General features: G+C 33.1%; 3 protein-coding genes across 5 annotated transcripts; 2 read left to right on the top strand and 1 right to left on the bottom strand.

Annotated features, from left to right (window-relative positions):
- Positions 1-1,097: 1,097 nt before the first annotated feature.
- LOC104646612 (alpha-N-acetylglucosaminidase-like) lies at positions 1,098-19,695 on the top strand. The gene is made up of 19 exons (XM_069295272.1): positions 1,098-1,507; positions 1,591-1,667; positions 2,120-2,331; positions 2,410-2,531; positions 3,606-3,691; positions 4,218-4,312; positions 4,763-4,844; positions 5,875-5,981; positions 6,119-6,149; positions 14,973-15,090; positions 15,377-15,424; positions 15,647-15,757; positions 16,396-16,497; positions 16,935-17,033; positions 17,449-17,559; positions 18,541-18,785; positions 18,877-19,114; positions 19,192-19,270; positions 19,412-19,695. Exons 1-19 carry the CDS (start codon positions 1,280-1,282, stop codon positions 19,666-19,668), a joined length of 2,448 nt encoding a protein of 815 aa, XP_069151373.1. The 5' UTR covers positions 1,098-1,279; the 3' UTR covers positions 19,669-19,695.
- On the bottom strand, positions 6,369-8,192 carry LOC104645329 (bax inhibitor 1-like). Its single transcript, XM_010316710.4, has 4 exons — positions 7,832-8,192; positions 6,934-7,080; positions 6,749-6,840; positions 6,369-6,506 (listed from the first exon to the last, which is right to left on the bottom strand). Exons 1-4 carry the CDS (start codon positions 7,928-7,930, stop codon positions 6,473-6,475), a joined length of 372 nt encoding a protein of 123 aa, XP_010315012.2. The 5' UTR covers positions 7,931-8,192; the 3' UTR covers positions 6,369-6,472.
- On the top strand, positions 9,422-12,750 carry LOC138347297 (alpha-N-acetylglucosaminidase-like). Of its 3 annotated transcripts, none has more exons than XM_069295269.1 (5): positions 9,422-9,995; positions 10,079-10,155; positions 10,585-10,744; positions 10,875-10,996; positions 12,071-12,750. In XM_069295269.1, exons 1-5 carry the CDS (start codon positions 9,768-9,770, stop codon positions 12,267-12,269), a joined length of 786 nt encoding a protein of 261 aa, XP_069151370.1. In that variant the 5' UTR covers positions 9,422-9,767; the 3' UTR covers positions 12,270-12,750. The 3 variants fall into 3 exon arrangements, with proteins under 3 accessions (XP_069151370.1, XP_069151371.1, XP_069151372.1); XM_069295270.1 differs by having other exon boundaries at positions 9,507-9,995; positions 10,585-10,796; XM_069295271.1 differs by having other exon boundaries at positions 9,507-9,995; positions 10,585-10,796; positions 11,679-12,214.
- Positions 19,696-21,185: the final 1,490 nt, after the last annotated feature.

Below are 21,185 nucleotides of genomic sequence, written 5' to 3'. Positions count from 1 at the left end.
TCAACTACTCAAATATAAATCTCGGATGTATGTATCAATGTATGAAATGTTGAAAGAAACTGCAAATTCAAAATTCTGAAATAGTTTTTCCATTTTAGTTCACAATGTGAAAATACTGAGTAGAAAAACTTTTAGCTACAGCTTAAGAAAACAATTTCGAATTTTGGGACAAAAAATCAGCGATATGTTTCCTTTTAGGATGATGATATTAGTGATGATAACAACGACAAGCTAAGAGGACAGGTACTAATATGAGTTCCTTTTAAAATTACCCTTATATTATTTAAAAATAACGCATATTTACCTTTTATTTATTTTTTAGATCAAAATTGATGATATATTCATATTTTAGATAACTGTATTTTAAACATTATATTATCGATGAATCTGATATATTGTAATTCACCTGGCTAGTCCAACATAGCAAAAATCTCTTCTCTCTTAATAATGTTGTTCTTTTTTGGTGAGCCCTATCACAAAAAAAAAAATCAATCAAAATAATTTTTTCATTGTTCTTATTTGAGTTGTTGTCTGGATTTCAAAATTCCAATTTTGAAGTGTGTTGAAATTTGTTTAAGGTTGTACCTATCGTGTTGAAGGATCTAGGTCATTATTTGGATTTTAAGGTCATCGATTATGTGGATGAAATTTTTATTTCAAAGTTGAATAATTATAAAAAATTCTTGAGTCATTCTTTGTGTGTTGGTAAGACATTTTTAGCCTTTTGGATTTTTAAAGTGTAAAAATTTGAAGAGATTTAATTAAATATTATTGAAAATTGCTTGAATATTTCTGTTAACATTTGAAGGGTATTTGTACTTCAAAATGTAAACAGCAAGAATAGTTTTGATTTCAAAAATAAATAAAGAATAAATTTGAGCTATTTTGAAAAGTTTAAAAATAATTTTGATCCTTTTTATTAAAAAGAAAAAGGTTATATCAAAAAAACCTTATTTAAGAATATTGAAATTCAAAGGCAAAAATACTAAAATCAATCTTTGTCATAGTTGACTTTTGGCGCTTGATTTTTAAAGAAATGAATTATCATTTGTTATTACACCCTTTTATATTATACAAAAATACATTTAAAGAAAAAAATAGAAAAAAGAATCGTTATTCTATACTCCTTTGGCCTGCAAAATTTGTCTCGACTCCTCCAACTTTCACTCCGTTGATACTCTTTTCATCTCGCTACAAAACGAGAACATGTCTCACATTTCCACTATTATAAACGTCTTCTTCATCCATCACTTCGATTCAACAATTTTCAGTTTCAGCAATGGATTCCATTTCTATGATCTCCTTCTTTATTTTCATCGTCTTGTGCGATTTCATGTTTTCCGTAGCTAATTCGTCGACGCTCGGAGTCAACTACGTTTCGCCGCTTCTAGATATTCAGGAACGTGAACGAGCACCTTCTTCAGTACAATTAACCGCCGCCTATGGCGTTCTTAATCGCCTAATTCCTTCCCACTTTTCGAGCTTTGAGTTCCATATCATTCACAAGGTGCTTTACTAGTTGCTCGCTTAAAATTTTAATACTCCATGATAGCAGCAAATTAAAGAGAATTGTGTACGCTTCATTTGTAGGAACATTGTAGTGGAGAATTTTGCTTTATCATAAGCAATCACCCTGGCTCAGCTCGAGATGGTTCTCCTGAAATTCTGTAAGTTACAGTTTTATTTATTACTGTAGTTTACAATGACAATAACCTTGAAGTACCAAATTTTCTGTTTCATTGTTTGTCTTTGTAAAAAGGAAGTACCAAATATTAGTGATTCTTTCTCTTTTCTGTTGTATAAAGTTTCATGCGCCAGTTCTGTTGTATAGTGATGATAGTTGATTGATTTCACCTCTTAACATAAATGTATTACGCATGAGTCTGGTATGTAGAGAGCTTTATGAGCTCATTTTGTGCTAAACATTTAATATTGCTTTTTAACCATTAAAATTCTGTTATGTCATTTGTAGCAGAACTTATATAATACCATAATTACGAAATAGAATGTTTTTTTTCTCCAATTTTTTCTTAGATTTAACAAGTATTAATCTCTTCTATACGTAACGTATTGCTCACAAGTGGAACTCTATTAGTAAATCTATCCGAATGTTACACAGAATTCGTGGAACCACAGCTGTAGATATATTGTCAGGTGTTCATTGGTACTTGAAATATTGGTGTGGGGCACATATATCATGGAGCAAAACAGGTGGAGCACAATTAGCTTCTGTACCTGATCCTGGCTCTCTCCCTGATGTTCAAGATGCAGGAGTGGTAGTTAAGAGACCTGTTCCTTGGAGCTATTACCAGAATGCTGTCACATCAAGCTGTAAACCAGCTTTTCTTTTACTTTTTAGACAGTCCAACTCAGGAGGTATATTAAACATTTATTGATTTCTTCTTCTAGATACATTTGCTTGGTGGGATTGGAAAAGATGGGAAAAGGAGATTGACTGGATGGCTCTCCAGGGAATCAACTTGCCATTGGCTTTCACTGGGCAAGAAGCTATATGGCAAAAGGTTTTCAAGGTATTCCCCTTTGGCTATAGTTTCATATTGATTGTCTTAGTTGAAGATTCTAGTTCATCGTACTGATGTTATGTTGCATAGGATTGACTCAACTGAGAGTCTTTCATTTCACAAGAGTAATTCATATAGAAAATCTGTTAGTGAGTTAACTGATTTCCTGTTACAATTTCCTGAGAGGATATTTTGACTAAGCCTGTTAGAGACTGTGTAGCTCTATCCAAAAGAACCTGGAAAATTGTTGACTCTTTTAGGAGTATGGAGAAATTATGTAATTGTAGATCTTATAATCAAAAAGGAAAGAGGCTCTAATGGAGTCTGTTCAAAGAGATAGTTTAGGCAGAAAAAGTGTAGATGTCGGGTGAAAGGTTCAAGTCAAAAGTTTTGGTACAGAAACTCAAAAAGCTGCTTAAGTTAACTTAGTAAAGTTATATTTGACCAATGGAATCAGCAATTAACTAGCTTTGACGTAATGGAGCCCTTATCTTTGGCTAGTACATTGACGAAGGACAAATCAAATTCTTCAATCTTTATATGGATGCTACTGTTGATGATATGAAATTGATCATCATCTATACTTTTAGGATACTCTGATTCTGGACACTTAAAAGCCCATTACTATGTGATCTACTGCTCCATTTGAAGATACTTCTTGAACTTCAACTTTTCTGTTAAATTCTTCAGTTTGCTACAGTGGATACATGTTTAATGTAGAACATGTTGAGACGTCTGAACTTAAGTATAATATGAAGACTCTTTGGAGCACCCAAGGATGTGGCCTAGTGATCAATGAAGTGGGTGCAAACATTGGTGCCCAAGGTTCAAATTCCAAGAGAGACAAAGAATATTAGGTGATTTCTTTGCATCTACCTGAGCCTTAATAGGCAGAGTTATCTGGTCTGGTGAAAGATAGCAGGTACCTAGTAAAATATTTGAGATGTGAGCAAGCTGGCTCAAACATCATGGTTTTTCAAAAAACTATTAAGTCCCTTTCGATGTAACATTGGCCTTGCTGTGTCCTTTACTGGCTTGATTTTGCGTACTTATATATTTGATGAATGGTTTTTATTTGTGCAGAACTTCAATATTAGCACTTCAAATCTGGATGATTTCTTTGGTGGTCCAGCATTTCTTGCATGGTCACGTATGGGAAACCTACATAAGTGAGCTTCTAGTCATTGACCTATGGATACAATTTATTGAAGTCCCAAGAGTTGGTGTTCTGTTAACTGAAAAAGTAGAGGATTGGTTTTGCCAGTGTGCAGCTAGCTAATTAGTACAAATGCCTTAAACTCCATTTTAAGCATCTAATATTTTCACTTGTCTAATCACGTGTCATTGTAGTTATGCTTCATCAAAATTGGGGGAATGGTGCTTCTTTTGAAGAAATGAGTTCTTTTTGCATCATGCATTGCAATCAAATTGTTGAAATTTTTGCAATAAATTCATTTGTAGTAATTGAAAATTTGCATTACCTAAATAACTCACAGAAATTGATGGTGTTATTTTTTAATGCTTAGTCATTCAGGAGCTAGTTTGCTTTTCAACATAAACAGATTTTTTTCTGGCATTCAACTTTGTTTCATTGGTTCAATAGTTACTTCTCTCATAAGCAATTTGGCTTGTGTGTTCTTATTTCTACTATAATTCTGTTCTTTTGAATTTTCAAACATAATGCATCTATCATAGATGGGGTGGGCCACTTCCGCAAAGTTGGTTTGATCAGCAACTCATTCTGCAGAAGAAAATTCTTGGTAGAATGTATGAGCTTGGGATGACACCAGGTACAATTATTATTATATAATGTGTTGAAAGCACTCTTAAACTCACCTGCTTATCCTAACGGAGAAAGGCATATTTTCAAAACATATTTTGGCTAGAAAGGAGTTAGAAGTTGATCATGCATCTAAGTTATATACAATTTTGATGAAGTAGAGGCACAGGTTTACTAAAAAAGAGAAATATGAAGATGAAAGTAAGCTATAAGGTTGCTCTTGTATACTAAAGTTTAGCTTTCATGCAATTATTCATTGCTTAATGTGGAATTCCTTATATATTAAATGATCATGGTAATCTGTTCCTTGTTTAATTCCTAACACTTTCTTGATTGGTTAAAACAAATTAAGGAATTGCTTAAAAAAATTAGAATCTGTATAAGCTAAAAGTGTGCCCTTGACCTCTGTGTGCTGTTGTCTCAATAAAGTATTCCTAAGTTGATTTCGTGCATCTTTCAGTTCTTCCAGCCTTTTCTGGAAACGTTCCGGCAGCACTGAAGCGTGTATTTCCATCAGCAAAGATAAGTCGTCTGGGGAACTGGTATATATCTACTTTAACACAAAGTACTTGATTGGTGATTTAAAGAAGCTAACGCCTCTATCTACTATTCTGTTCCCTTAATTTCCTTTGGATTCTTTCAATCTTTCTATTGGATTTATTGTGGAGATAACAAGAGAAGATTAGCTAGTTGGAAAGATTTGCCTTGTTTTCATATTTGATTATGCTGTTTCTCCTTAATCCTATCTTCAACTTATTTTTTCTTGGTCCTATATAATTAAGAAATGCAAAAGAAACAGTGGATGCTAGAGATATTTTTGAATCCAGACTTGCTCATTTTAGAAAGAACGTTGCTCATTTTTATAAATAGACACGTTGCTTTTCTTTATGATCTGCTTGTTCACTGTCTTTTTATATTAGTTCATTCACAATCTTTGACTATAATCACCTTTTCTAATAAGCTGTATTCTTGGGAGATAAGGACATTATTAAAAGTTAAAGTGGTCAATTACAAAGTTCACTTAATTAGCACTTTTGATAATAAATAATTAATAGTATGGCTGAGTCTTTTTTAAAATAGGTAAGTAAGCTTGTTGTGCAATTGTATCTTTTCTTAATGTTATAGGACAAAAAATTAGTTTAAGAAATAAAAAAAGTTTGGACTGATCCTTCTTGATGACATGACTATGATTAGAAGTACTTAATTTGCTGAAAATATTGGACACTATTCAAGTATGATGTCCAGTTAATTCTAACGTTTCTCTATTGATTGATTGCAAAGACAAACATTTCTATTATGAAATGGTGTCTTCTGATGGTTATATCTGTTTTTAATAAGTGACACAATCATGAAAAAAATCACCCAGTTATGGTTTTTATTCGATTAAACAACACGATATACCATGAGATGAGCTATGAAGAAGTTTAAGTAATATTGGCAGACCTGTACTAGAACTGATAACCTAATTATGTACTTGAGTCCTCAACTGCTGATAGAAATGAAGTGCATAATTTCAATAAGCATAATGCCGCAATCTTCTGGTATTTATTCACAATTGATTATCGGTTTCAGGTTTACTGTGAACAGTGATACCAGATGGTGTTGCACATATCTTCTTGATGCAACTGATCCTTTGTTTATTGAAATCGGAAAAGCATTTATTGAACAACAGCTAAAAGGTATTGTAATATAGTAACTTCTATCACCATTGGACCAATCACAATCTTATTTGGATGCTGTCATTGTAAAATTTTGTAGCTCAAATTGTCTTCTTTCTGTTTTATTATTTTCTGTTGGGGCCAACCGTGATGTTCAGAATATGGAAGGAGTAGCCACATATATAACTGGTAAGCTTTTTTTCAATTCCATTATCGTCAGGTGGAAAAATCATTTTACTTCTATAGTTTCATGTATTATTGGATACTAGTTGGCGTAGATTGGTCGGTTTTCATTCATTAGACAGAAGTAATGATTATTGACGCGGTAACTGTGTTATAATAGGATCCAACTGCTTACCTTAAACACCCAATAAATTGTGTGGATGTCAAGCATATCTATACCATAAACAAAAATGCTGGAGCACATTAGAGCAAAAGAAAAATTCAGGCAAGTCATGTAGATTGCTCTCCTTTCCCTCGTATACATGGATCCATACCAGATAATCCCAATGCTAAGTTGAAGCTTCCAAAAGGTTGACAATAAGGCTGGACAGCGAGCAAGGAATGCTTTCCGAAGTTAGATATTCTTCAATAAAGAAGACAGAACAACCAGAGATAATCAACTATTGAATTTTAAAATGTAGGAAATGAAAGAGCTAGCAAATGTCTTGTCATACAAGAAAAGGCTTCAGGAATCAGTGGTAAATTATTTAAGTTCACTCTTCATGAGCCATATCAAACTTCAAAAGAAGATATCTGAACAATGCATAGCATCTTTTGAGTCTTACGGTGGATAAATTTCGAAGAGATATTTGGTAAAAAGGCCAAAAGAAGCACCCAAGGTACAGGCTGCATACATCAATAGTGAGAGCCTCAGCCTCTGCATAGACAGAAGATTTACGATATAAGAAGCGAATTTAATAACATTAATTCAGCAACTTGGAAGAAAATCTACAAGACACTGATCACGTACCACTCTCAATGGTGATGCAAAGTAAAGCCAGAGTAAACTTGCTACAGAAGAAAGGACTGTGAACAGCCCTCCCACTTCCCAGATGATCAAGTGCAAGAAGGATCCAAAAGTAAAGTTCAACATGGCACAGAAGAGATTAAGATACACCTATATTTTCAGCAAACTAATCAATCAGAGGAATAAAGCGGAATCCAAAACTTAGACGCAGAAACTAAAATACATCTTTTCCAGCGAAGCAGGTTTTGCAAAGAAAGAAAAGATCAAAAATAAGACTCTGAAACCTGAAATTGCATGAAACAAATTAACCCTTCTGTCCAAATTTAAATGAAACAAATTCATTTTGGGAAGTTCGAAAGCACATGGCAATCGTTTCATTTTAACTATTTCAAAAAAACAAAAAAACTTTCAGGCCTAAATAGGAGCAAGGTTTCAATACCAAAACTCTACTCGTGTTATCAGTTATCACTAACAGCATAATTAAGTAAAAAAAATATGGCAATACTTGTAAAATATTCAGAAAAATCAAAAATCGTCATGAATCCTGAAGAATTAAGTAAAGCAAGTACAAAAGAAGAGAAAACATTACGGTAATACATGTAAGATGTTTTGAAAAATCAGAATTCATCATAAATCCTGAATAATCAAGTAAAACAATTAGAATGTAACCTTAATTTCTTACTAGAACTACAAGAAACTGTAAAGCAAATCGATTCCAAGTAGATCTCCTGATACAGCTATCAGTAACACGATAACGAAATAGAAAAATCAGAACAACATTTTAATCAGAACAATCCCTCGATTACAAGTTTTTCAAATAACAACATTTTAATCAGAACATAATTCTTACATTTGTGATCAAGTAGAAAGAAAAAAATGAAACAGTAAGAATAAAATATACCGTCGTCAAGCTTGTGTAAGCGTACTCGGAAACTTCTCCAGTATTCACCAGGTCTTCTCTTGTCCAATTCCTGTTGAAGTAAGCTTTCACGGCATTCATCTCTGAGAACTTCAAGTTCTTTTTTTTTGCTTCAGAGAGAAAACGAAATCGGAGATTTGGTGAAGAAGCAGGAAGAACGTGAGCCGTGTTTATAGTTCGTTATATACACAAGAGTTTGTTACAAAAGAATTGCCCATCGCCGTTACTCTGTTTGGGAATATTTACGGCTCTACCTTTCAGTTATTGGCTGAGTTTTGGGGATATCGCAGGGGTAATTTTGTCAAAAGAGAAAAAGGATATTCCATCCTTAAAAAAAGTTTCAATTTATTTTGGATCAGATTTCCTTCCCTCCATTTTCCTCATGCACACATTTAAACACTTACGAGTTATCTAATATATTTTTTAAAGGTCAAGCATTAGATTAATTTAACAAAACATCTTAATTACGATTAAAATATTAAATTTGAAAATCACTTTTTAATTTTAGTATGCAAATCAATCTCCCCATATTTTTTATACTCAATAATTTTAATTTATAAATTTTAAGAATCAAGCATTGAGTTTTAGAATGTTGGTCTGACTTGTAACTAAGATTCATGGATTTAGGGGACTGGAATGGAATTACAGATACCAAATTATGACTCAGAATTATATTCTTTAGAAATCAAAAACAGTTTTAAACTATATTGACGAGAGAGTTGCTCGAATCGTAAACACCCCTTACTTCCAACCCGAAGGTTGCGAGTTAGAATCTTAGCGTCAATGTCTATATGGTTGTTGTTCTCCATCTTCTCAGGTTAAGAAAGCAATTTCGAATTTTGATACACAAAATCAGCGATATGTTTCCTTTTAGGATGATATTAGTGATGATAACAACGACAAGCAAAGAGGACAGGAACTAATATGAGTTCCTTTTAAAATTACCCTCGTATTATTTGAAATAACGCATATTCACCTTTCATTTATTTTTTAGATCAAAACTGGTGATGCATTCATATTTTAGATAACTGTCTTTTAAACGTTATATTATCAATGAACCTGACATTGTAATTCACCTGGCTAGTCCTACATAGCAAAAATCTCTTCTCTCTTAATAATGTTGTTCTTTCTTGGTGAGTCTATCACAAAAAAAACAATCAAAATAGTTCTTTCATTGTTCTTATTTGAGTTGTTGTCTGCATTTCAAAATTCTAATTTTGAAGTGTGCTGAAATTTGTTTGAGATTGTAACTGTCGTGTTGAAGGATCTAGCTTATTGTTTGGATTTTAGGGTAATCGAATTTAAGGAAGAAATTTTTATTTCAAAGTTGAATAATTATAAAAATTTCTTGAGTCATTCTTTGTGTGTTGAAACTCAAAATAGCAAACACATTTGAAAGTTTGTTGGTAAGACATTTTTAGCCTTTTGGATTTTTAAAGTGTAAAATTTGAAGAGATTTAATTAAATGTTATTGAAAATTGCTTGAATATTTTTGTTTAACATTTGAAGGGTATTTGTACTTCAAACCGTAAACAACAAGAATAGTTTTGATTTCAAAAATAAATAAATAATTAAAAAAGACTTACTTAAGAATATTGAAATTCAAACATTGCAGGCAAAAATACTAAAATCAATCTTTCTCATAGTTGACCTTTGGCGCTTGATTTTTAAAAGAAAGGAATTATCATTTGTTATTACACCCCTTTTAATATTATACAAATACATTTAAAGAAAAAATAGAAAAAAGAATCGTTATTCTAATACTCCTTTGGCCTGCAAAATTTGTCTGGACTCCTCCAACTTCCACTCCATTGATACTCTTTCATCTCGCTACAAAACGAGAACATGTCTCACATTTCCACTATTATAAACGTCTTCTTCATCCATCACTTCGATTCAACAATTTTCAATTTCAGCAATGGATTCCATTTCTATGATCTCCTTCTTTATTTTCATCTTCTTCTGCGATTTCATGTTTTCCGTAGCTAATTCGTCGACGCTCGGAGTCAACTACGTTTCGCCGCTTCTAGATATTCAGGAACGTGAACGAGCACCTTCTTCAGTACAATTAACCGCCGCCTATGGCGTTCTTAATCGCCTAATTCCTTCCCACTTTTCGAGCTTTGAGTTCCATATCATTCACAAGGTGCTTTACTAGTTGCTCGCTTAAAATTTTAATACTCCATGATAGCAGCAAATTAAAGAGAATTGTGTACGCTTCATTTGTAGGAACATTGTAGTGGAGAATTTTGCTTTATCATAAGCAATCACCCTGGCTCAGCTCGAGATGGTTCTCCTGAAATTCTGTAAGTTACAGTTTTATTTATTACTGTAGTTTACAATGACAATAACCTTGAAGTACCAAATTTTCTGTTTCATTGTTTGTCTTTGTAAAAAGGAAGTACCAAATATTAGTGATTCTTTCTCTTTTCTGTTGTATAAAGTTTCACGCGCCAGTTCTGTTGTATAGTGATGATAGTTGATTGATTTCACCTCTTAACACAAAAGTATTACGCATGAGTCTGGTATGTAGAGAGCTTTATGAGCTCATTTTGTGCTAAACATATAATATTCTGTTATGTCATTTGTAGCAGAACTTATATAATACCATAATTACAAAATAGAATGTTTTTTCTCCAATTTTTTTTAGATTTAACGAGTATTAATCTCTTCTATACGTAACTTATTGCTCACAAGTGGAACTCTAATAGTAAATCTATCCGAATGTTACACAGAATTCGTGGAACCACAGCAGTAGATATATTGTCAGGTGTTCATTGGTACTTGAAATATTGGTGTGGAGCACATATATCATGGAGCAAAACAGGTGGAGCACAATTAGCTTCTGTACCTGATCCTGGCTCTCTCCCTGCTGTTCAAGATGCAGGAGTGGTAGTTAAGAGACCTGTTCCTTGGAGCTATTACCAGAATGCTGTCACATCAAGCTGTAAACCAGCTTTTCTTTTACTTTTTAGACAGTCCAACTCAGGAGGTATATTAAACATTTATTGATTTCTTCTTCTAGATACATTTGCTTGGTGGGATTGGAAAAGATGGGAAAAGGAGATTGACTGGATGGCTCTCCAGGGAATCAACTTGCCATTGGCTTTCACTGGGCAAGAAGCTATATGGCAAAAGGTTTTCAAGGTATTCCCCTTTGGCTATAGTTTCATATTGATTGTCTTAGTTGAAGATTCTAGTTCATCGTACTGATGTTATGTTGCATAGGATTGACTCAACTGAGAGTCTTTCATTTCACAAGAGTAATTCATATGGAAAATCCGTTAGTGAGTTAACTGATTTCCTGTTACAATTTCCTGAGAGGATGTTTTGACTAAGCCTGTTAGAGACTGTGTAGCTCTATCCAAAAGAACCTGGAAAATTGTTGACTCTTTTAGGAGTATGGAGAAATTATGTAATTGTAGATCTCATAATCAAAAAGGAAAGAGGCTCTAATGGAGTCTGTTCAAAGAGATAGTTTAGGCAGAAAAAGTGTAGATGTCGGGTGAAAGGTTCAAGTCAAAAGTTTTGGTATAGAAACTCAAAAAGCTGCTTAAGTTAACTTAGTAAAGTTATATTTGACCAATGGAATCAGCAATTAACTAGCTTTGACGTAATGGAGCCCTTATCTTTGGCCAGTACATTGACGAAGGACTAATCAAATTCTTCAATCTTTATATGGATGCTACTGTTGATGATATGAAATTGATCATCGTCTATACTTTTAGGATATCTCTGATTCTGGACACTTAAAAGCCCATTACTATGTGATCTACTGCTCCATTTGAAGATACTTCTTGAACTTCAACTTTTCTGTTAAAGTCTTCAGTTTGCTACAGTGGATACATGTTTAATGTAGAACATGTTGAGACGTCTGAACTTAAGTATAATATGAAGATTCTTTGGAGCACCCAAGGATGTGGCCTAGTGATCAATGAAGTGGGTGCAAACATTGGTGCCCAAGGTTCAAATTCCAAGAGAGACAGAATATTAGGTGATTTCTTTGCATCTACCAGAGCCTTAATAGGCAGAGTTATCTGGTCTGGTGAAAGATAGCAGGTACCTAGTAAAATATTTGAGATGTGAGCAAGCTGGCTCAAACATCATGGTTTTTCAAAAAAAACTATTAAGTCCCTTTCGATGTAACATTGGTCTTACTGTGTCCTTTGCTGGCTTTTTTTGCGTGCTTATATATTTGATGAATGGTTTTCATTTGTGCAGAACTTCAATATTAGCACTTCAAATCTGGATGATTTCTTTGGTGGTCCAGTATTTCTTGCATGGTCACGTATGGGAAACCTACATAAGTGAGCTTCTAGTCATTGATCTATCGATACAAATTATTGAAGTCCCAAGAGTTGGTGTTTTGTTAACTGAAAAAGTAGAGGATTGGTATTGCCAGTGTGCAGCTAATTACTAATTAGTACAAATGCCTTAAACTCCATTTTAAGCATCTAATATTTTCACTTGTCTAATCACGTGTCATTATAGTTATGCTTCATCAAAATTGGGGGAATGGTGCTTCTTTTGAAGAAATGAGTTCTTTTTGCATCATGCATTGCAATCAAATTGTTGAAATTTTTGCAATAAATTCATTTGTAGTAATTGATAATTTGCATTAACTCACAGAAATTGATGGTGCTATTTTTTAATGCTTAGTCATTCAGGAGCTAGTTTGCTTTTCAACATAAACAGATTTTTTTCTGGCATTCAACTTTGTTTCATTGGTTCAATAGTTACTTCTCTCATAAGCAAATTGGCTTGTGTGTTCTTATTTCTACTATAATTCTGTTCTTTTGAATTTTCAAACATAATGCATCTATCATAGATGAGGTGGGCCACTTCCGCAAAGTTGGTTTGATCAGCAACTCATTCTGCAGAAGAAAATTCTTGGTAGAATGTATGAGCTTGGGATGACACCAGGTACAATTATTATTATATAGTGTGTTGAAAGCACTCTTAAACTCACCTGCTTATCCTAACGGAGAAAGGCATATTTTCAAAACATATTTTGGCTAGAAAGGAGTTAGAAGTTGATCATGCATCTATGTTATATACAATTTTGATGAAGTAGAGGCACAGGTTTACTAAAAAAGAGAAATATGAAGATGAAAGTAAGCTATAAGGTTGCTCTTGTATACTAAAGTTAAGCTTTAATGCAATTATTCATTGCTTAATGTGGAATTCCTTATATATTAAATGATCATGGTAATCTGATTCTTGTTTAATTCCTAACACTTTTTTGATTGGTTAAAACAAATTAAGGAATTGCTTAAAAAAATTAGAATCTGTATAAGCTAAAAGTGTGCCCTTGACCTCTGGGTGCTGTTGCCTCGGTAAAGTATTCCTAAGTTGATTTCGTGCATCTTTCAGTTCTTCCAGCCTTTTCTGGAAACGTTCCGGCAGCACTGAAGCGTGTATTTCCATCAGCAAAGATAAGTCGTCTGGGGAACTGGTATATATCTACTTTAACACAAAGTACTTGATTGGTGATTTAAAGAAGCTAACGCCTCTATCTACTATTCTGTTCCCTTAATTTCCTTTGGATTCTTTCAATCTTTCTATTGGATTTATTGTGGAGATAACAAGAGAAGATTAGCTAGTTGGAAAGATTTGCCTTGTTTTCATATTTGATTATGCTGTTTCTCCTTAATCCTATCTTCAACTTATTTTTTCTTGGTCCTATATAATTAAGAAATGCAAAAGAAACAGTGGATGCTAGAGATATTTTTGAATCCAGACTTGCTCATTTTAGAAAGAACGTTGCTCATTTTTATAAATAGACACGTTGCTTTTCTTTATGATCTGCTTGTTCACTGTCTTTTTATATTAGTTCATTCACAATCTTTGACTATAATCACCTTTTCTAATAAGCTGTATTCTTGGGAGATAAGGACATTATTAAAAGTTAAAGTGGTCAATTACAAAGTTCACTTAATTAGCACTTTTGATAATAAATAATTAATAGTATGGCTGAGTCTTTTTTAAAATAGGTAAGTAAGCTTGTTGTGCAATTGTATCTTTTCTTAATGTTATAGGACAAAAAATTAGTTTAAGAAATAAAAAAAGTTTGGACTGATCCTTCTTGATGACATGACTATGATTAGAAGTACTTAATTTGCTGAAAATATTGGACACTATTCAAGTATGATGTCCAGTTAATTCTAACGTTTCTCTATTGATTGATTGCAAAGACAAACATTTCTATTATGAAATGGTGTCTTCTGATGGTTATATCTGTTTTTAATAAGTGACACAATCATGAAAAAAATCACCCAGTTATGGTTTTTATTCGATTAAACAACACGATATACCATGAGATGAGCTATGAAGAAGTTTAAGTAATATTGGCAGACCTGTACTAGAACTGATAACCTAATTATGTACTTGAGTCCTCAACTGCTGATAGAAATGAAGTGCATAATTTCAATAAGCATAATGCCGCAATCTTCTGGTATTTATTCACAATTGATTATCGGTTTCAGGTTTACTGTGAACAGTGATACCAGATGGTGTTGCACATATCTTCTTGATGCAACTGATCCTTTGTTTATTGAAATCGGAAAAGCATTTATTGAACAACAGCTAAAAGGTATTGTAATATAGTAACTTCTATCACCATTGGACCAATCACAATCTTATTTGGATGCTGTCATTGTAAAATTTTGTAGCTCAAATTGTCTTCTTTCTGTTTTATTATTTTCTGTTGGGGCCAACCGTGATGTTCAGAATATGGAAGGAGTAGCCACATATATAACTGGTAAGCTTTTTTTCAATTCCATTATCGTCAGGTGGAAAAATCATTTTACTTCTATAGTTTCATGTATTATTGGATACTAGTTGGCGTAGATTGGTCGGTTTTCATGATTTTTTGTTCCTTCGAATAGTTAGAACTTGTTAAACTCTCGACATGCTAGCATAAGTGACTAATTCTTCATCTCCATTTTCAAGAAGTCCTCTTTCCATCAACATGATCTCCAATTTCCTAGCATCTTTTGTTTATGAATCAAGAACTGACATGGTTGCATAGAGCTCTTGTGATGGTCACATGTGGTAATAGCCTATCATTGTAGCCTTGCCCAACTTTGTCTCATCCTAGTTGGAAAATGTCAATCTATTGCAGTGATACCTTTGATGAGAACACACCTCCTGTTGATGATCCAGATTATATCTCTTCTCTGGGGGCCACAATCTTTAAAGGAATGCAAAGTGCCGATTCAGATGCAGTTTGGCTAATGCAGGTAAAAAAGCTTAACTTTTTAGTAGCAGATTTTCCAGTGATTTGAAAATCTCTAAATTTTATGTCTACCGGTGTTTGAAAATTCTATTTAGTTAATCGTGTTTAGTTCTTCATTTGGGCATTAATTTAACATCCTGGCTTTACTTCGCCTCAATCATAGAAGTGTTAGTTTATTTCTCTGGCATGGCGCACACAGTTTGTCTTCGAAGTGATGAAACCAAATGTTTAATCCATGTTTAACTCCTCCTTTCTTATTTTTGACCAATGATTTCCTTTTACTTTTCTAGGGATGGCTTTTCACTTATGATCCTTTCTGGAGACCTACACAGATGAAGGTCGTCTATCTTATCTCTGTTTCTCTCTATAAAAATATCTAATGTTCATGCTGGTTACTTTATCAAGAGAAAAAAGAGTTCATGCTGATTGGCTGAAGCATATTGCATACTCCCATGAGCTGTTTAATATTGAGGGCATGGTACTATGATGTTTTGGATGAATTATAGGATGCTCCAAAATTTGGCCTTGAAGTTTTAATTATCTGCATGCACTATTTTCAGGCACTTCTACATTCTGTTCCTCTTGGCAAGTTGATAGTTCTTGATCTTTATGCTGAAGTTAAACCAATATGGGCTACTTCGAAGCAGTTCTATGGAATCCCATACATATGGAAAGTAACATTGCTATTTTTCTTTTGTGCATCTGATATAGTCTTCCCATAGTTAGCATATTATTTACTCAGTTCATCTGCCCTGTTTCAGTTGGAACTAATCTTAAAGTTGTCTTTTTGACTGGATATGTCATATATTTCATGTAATGACTTGGAATGGTGTTAGTTTGGTTTCAATAAATTATTTTAAATCTGTTTCCTTAAAGAATACATTCTGAACTGTCCTCAGAAAGTAGTTGCATATATTATTTCTATATGCATCACGAATCTAAGTCATGATGTCATGTCGGGCTGCTGACAATAATAAGCATGCCTGACCTTGGTTTTAAGAGCGTTAGACACCATACAGGTTTTGACCATGAAGTCCATAAAAGTTTAACCAGTGAGCACGAATCTCATAATATGGGTTTCTGGTGTAGTTAGCAGTAATTCATATAAGACTTGAAATCAGTTCAGGCCTTATTCATTCTAGAGATGAAATACCGTGAATTTCCTAGTTTTTGGGTTGGAGCTTTCTCACCAGCCTTGGCTCAGCCTTTTTCCAATCAATGGAGCTAGTATATTAGCTATTGCCACCTGAAATTGTCTTTTTAAAATTACTCGGTTTGTATTTACGATTTTTATTTCCAATGTCTCAGGTGTATGCTACACAATTTTGCTGGTAATGTTGAAATGTATGGAGTTCTTGATGCTGTGGGATCAGGACCTGTTGAAGCTCGTACGAGTGAAAACTCAACCATGGTAAGTTTTGTTCTAATCGTATTAGGTTTTCATTCTCCTTATAATTGTGTATCCAATACAGAATTATAAGTAGGTTGCCATTTTTTGGATCTTTGATATCCTGATCTGTTAGGATCTTTGGGCAATGCGGTTGAGTTACTTCCAATGCTCATGCAACTCCATCAATTTCTTCTGAGAATGTTTCTGAAGGGATTTCAAAATGAAACTGTCTACCGCTTCCTTTTTCATTGATTTAGAGATTACAGGATAGCTTAGGTGGTATAGGTAATAGTTATACGAGATTATTTGTTCTGTTAGTTGTGTTGGATTTGGATCTGCAATTCACAAATCTATTAGGATCTTGTTCATGTAATTCGATTTGTCATGTTTCTCAGTCCTTTCTATTCACTGAATTTATTCATGAATCACATAGTCTTAATTTTTTTCCTTGCCTAAAGGTTGGTGTTGGGATGTCAATGGAAGGCATTGAACAGAACCCTGTGGTGTACGATCTTATGTCTGAAATGGCTTTTCAGCATAGCCCAGTTGATGTCAAGGTAATGTAACGGTTTTATGTACAATGCTGGAGTTTATCATTTGATTTCTTCTGTATCTTTTCCTTTTTAGTCAAATTGGATCCTTTGTTTTGTGTATTAGTAATTTCCTTTGACTTATCAGTTCAAGCAAATGTATGTGAAGAACTGTGTTAGCTATAAGAAAGTATCCAAAGTTCTTTGCTTTGTAAATTGTATGTAATACCCTTTATCCTTTTACTTATTCAGTTTTGACTACAGCATGGTCAAGATTCTTCAAGTTTACAAGATTTTGCTATGTTGACAAATTCTATAGTTTGAGAGACAAAGCAGTTCAAACTAGCATGTTTTCATGTCATAGTACTTCTATATGTTATCGGTTAATGATGATTCTGGTTGCGTAGTGGCACTTAATAAGTCAATCAAACACTGTCTGTAGGCTTGGATAGATCTATACTCCAGAAGACGTTATGGGAGATTTGTTCAGCCCATGCAAGATGCCTGGAATATTTTGTATCATACCATCTATAATTGCACTGATGGTGCTTATGTAAGTAAAACCTGCTTATTGCTGCCTTGTTCTTCCATTTGAGGTGTTTATGCAAGTAAATTCTGTATCTTTGACTTGTCCTTACACAAAGAGGTATTTTAAGGATCTTTAGAGACATATGATATAAATTAATGGAAGCACTGTTTGCACTTGACATATGATAATATCATGTTTATAACTGATATAATTAGGTGGGATCTTTCAAATATGCTCCTCTAGAAGTATATACTCTGCATCACCTAGGAACTAAAAATATTTGGAGATCTGAAAGGCTAGGTAGATACATGTGTGGAATTGGTTTTAAGACAGATTATTCAGGACAAATGTGTAAAGAACATTTAGGATGGTGCAAGTTGCTTAGTGGAGAAAAGGAGAAGAAAATGCAAAAAGTAGTGTCATCTCAAAATAAATTGATAGAATCTCCTAAGCTTTATGCTCTCCTCAAATACTAAGGGACTACAACTGGTTGTTCTTGATGGAGATAAGTATAGTCTGATAGTTCCATTGTGTATGCTTGTGCAGTATTGGCAAGTTGACATGGTTATTACTTGCCCTTTTTCATGATTTCTAGTATAGTGCCTCATTTCAAGATTTGAATTCTAACAAAAGTAGTGCTGTAAAGAAATTTGAGATTACCAGCCTAGAAAAGTAATTCACTTGTTTATTCTCCTTCTCCTTTCCTTAACTATTTAGGTACATTATTGGAGTTTTATTCTGTACATAACTTGCGATATGGCTATAACCTTTGGCTATTTTGCTGATATTAGGGATTGGTTATATATTTTGTTGATTTCCGAACTTTGATCTGGTTCCTACATACCGAATGTGCATGCACTCCCTCACTTATGATGCCAATACAAGAACATGCATCAATCTCCAGAAAGTCCTATTTTTATCATCATACTTTCAAAGACTCCTATTTAATATGTTCAAAGTAGTAGTTTTTTTATGTTGAACATTTCCTTTGTGATTCTTGTGAAGGACAAAAATAGAGATGTTATTGTTTCATTTCCAGATGTTGATCCAAATTCCATTTCAACACTGCAAACAGTACTAAACGATGTCCATGAACGATATGGAAAAAGATATTTAAGAAGAGCTATTCTGGAAGAACCAAATGATTCCTATGATAAACCCCATCTTTGGTATTCAACTTCAGAAGTTATACATGCACTAAAACTTTTCCTGGAGAGTGGAAATCAACTATCTGACATCCGTACTTTCAGGTTGGATACGTTAGTTCCTCTTTTAAGTTTCCTTCTTTATTTCCTTTCTTCACTTCGTGAGGGTAGTGGTTGTTGTTCTCCATCTTCTCAGGTATGACCTTATAGACCTGACAAGACAAGTTTTGGCAAAGTACGCAAATGAACTATTCTTAGACGCTATAGAAGCATATAAATTAGATGATCTGCATGCTGTTGCACACCTTAGCCAAAAGTTTCTCGGCCTAGTGGAAGATCTAGATATGCTTTTAGGATGCCATGATGGATTCCTTCTAGGACCTTGGATAGAGAGTGCAAAGGAACTTGCTCAAGATGAAGATCAGGAAAGACAGGTAGAGATGTCTTTTACTTAAAACACCTTTCATGCTTAAAGCAAGAAGATCTTTTAACTTGAATGGACAATTTGCAGTTTGAATGGAACGCAAGAACTCAGATTACTATGTGGTTCGATAACACTGAGCTGGAAGCTAGTTTGCTTCGCGACTATGGTATGCAAAACATCCAAGCTTGTCTTGCTTATATATCCATGCTCTAGACTTCCCAAGCTTAGCCTATTAAGTTTTAGCTTTTGGAGGATAGAACTTCATACAAGGTTTTTGTTGATTCATTTTTCGTCCCCTTCTCTCTAGGTAACAAGTATTGGAGTGGGCTATTGCGAGATTATTATGGCCCTCGTGCCGCAATTTATTTCAAGTATCTGATAGAAAGTTTAGAAGAAGGCAAGGGCTTCAACTTGAAAGCTTGGAGGAGGGAGTGGATCAAACTTACAAATAGTTGGCAAAGTAGCAGAAATGTTTTCCCAATCAAAAGTAGAGGCAATGCCCTTAATGTATCACAATGGCTTTTTCAGAAATACTTGCAAGATTTGGGATCACACGATCATTAAGCTTTATAATGAATATTTGTAATATGGATATCCCCTGCCCGCAATATATATCCCATTACGGTTTCTGCAAGAAAAAATTCATCGTGGCTATGTTGTTAAAGCAATTGTACTTGTGACTTTTGACTAATGAAATGAACGCTCTCTTTAATGAAAAATAAAAAAAGTCAGAATTTACAGAAAAAAAAAAGTTTATTTATAAAAAATGGAAAATGTCACCTGAAAAACTCCTATTGATTAGACTGCAGACTAAAGTTTATTTTTAATTTCTAATTGTTCTTAAACTACAAAGTTGTCACTTCTTTGGAAGCATTGAAAGCCTGCGGTTAACTTATATTCCCTCCATTTCCGTTGGTGAGTTATTGAGGCAATGAGCACACATAAAAACAAAAAATGTTTAGAATATAGATTAAAAACTGTTTTTTATTTTTTCTCTTTTAGTTACTTTAAAGTAAAATTATAAATATAATAATTATATTTATTGGAATTATCACCTAAAAAATGAGAAATCCGTTATAGGCCCCAAATTTGAGGAGCAACTTTTTTTTTTTTTTGGTAATAGTAGAATCAGTATGGGTCCTTTTTAACAAACAACAAAAAATGTCTTACATTTTAACTGTTTTTTTACTTTGTTTCAAAATATTATAGAATATTTCTTTCTTTTTTATCTACCTTTAAATTTAACTTCCACACAACATGTTTAATATTATAAAATTAAAAAAATATTTAATATATATTTAATTTAAAATTATTAAAAAATAAAAAACATTGAACAAACAGAAAAAAAATAACTTTGCATCTCAAAAATAAATAAATAAATAAAAATTAAGCTTCCAAATTATTTTTGGCTTTAGCGGCGGCACAAAAATGAGAGAAAAGCCTCGGAACAGTTACACTTATTTTTAACTTATAAAAAATAATCTAACAATTCGCTTATTTTAAAATAGAGAAAAAATCATATGTATTTCTACTTGATGATAAACTTAATTCTTCATTTTAACCAAATTCCAATTAAGTTGGCTAGATTTGTTGGTAGAATTAATTAAGATTAAAATAAATAGAAAATGGTAAAAAAAAAAAATACTCCCTTTACTTAGAACAAGAACAACAGCGAAATTTCTATTTCCTTTTTAATCCAAATTAAAATCATTCAATTATTTCAAAATCTTTTTTAATTTTTGAAAAAATAATCTTATTTAATACATCATATTTCTTTTAATATTTATTTACATAGTCATTTTATAGAAATGTCAAATAATGGAAAAAACAAAAAGAAAATTTAATAAAAAAGATTCATACGTGCCTGCAAATTGTATACATTCATTCGGCCAAAAAAGCGTGGGTTTTGTAGATAAGTTTGTTACAGTCAATAAAATCACATCGTCAACATACTACATTCTATCTTCTTTGTTGCTGACTAGCTCCATTCTATATCTGTTTACCAAATCATCCTTATATAATACATTATATTTATTCATATCTTAATAATATATACATATATTTATGCACTTTCTCAAGTT

The sequence above is a fragment of the Solanum lycopersicum genome, chromosome 3, assembly GCF_036512215.1.
Source record: "Solanum lycopersicum chromosome 3, SLM_r2.1".
Classification (NCBI taxonomy): domain Eukaryota; kingdom Viridiplantae; phylum Streptophyta; class Magnoliopsida; order Solanales; family Solanaceae; genus Solanum; species Solanum lycopersicum.
The sequence above is the reverse complement of the archived record's forward strand: the minus strand, read 5'-3'. Positions and strand labels throughout refer to the sequence as shown.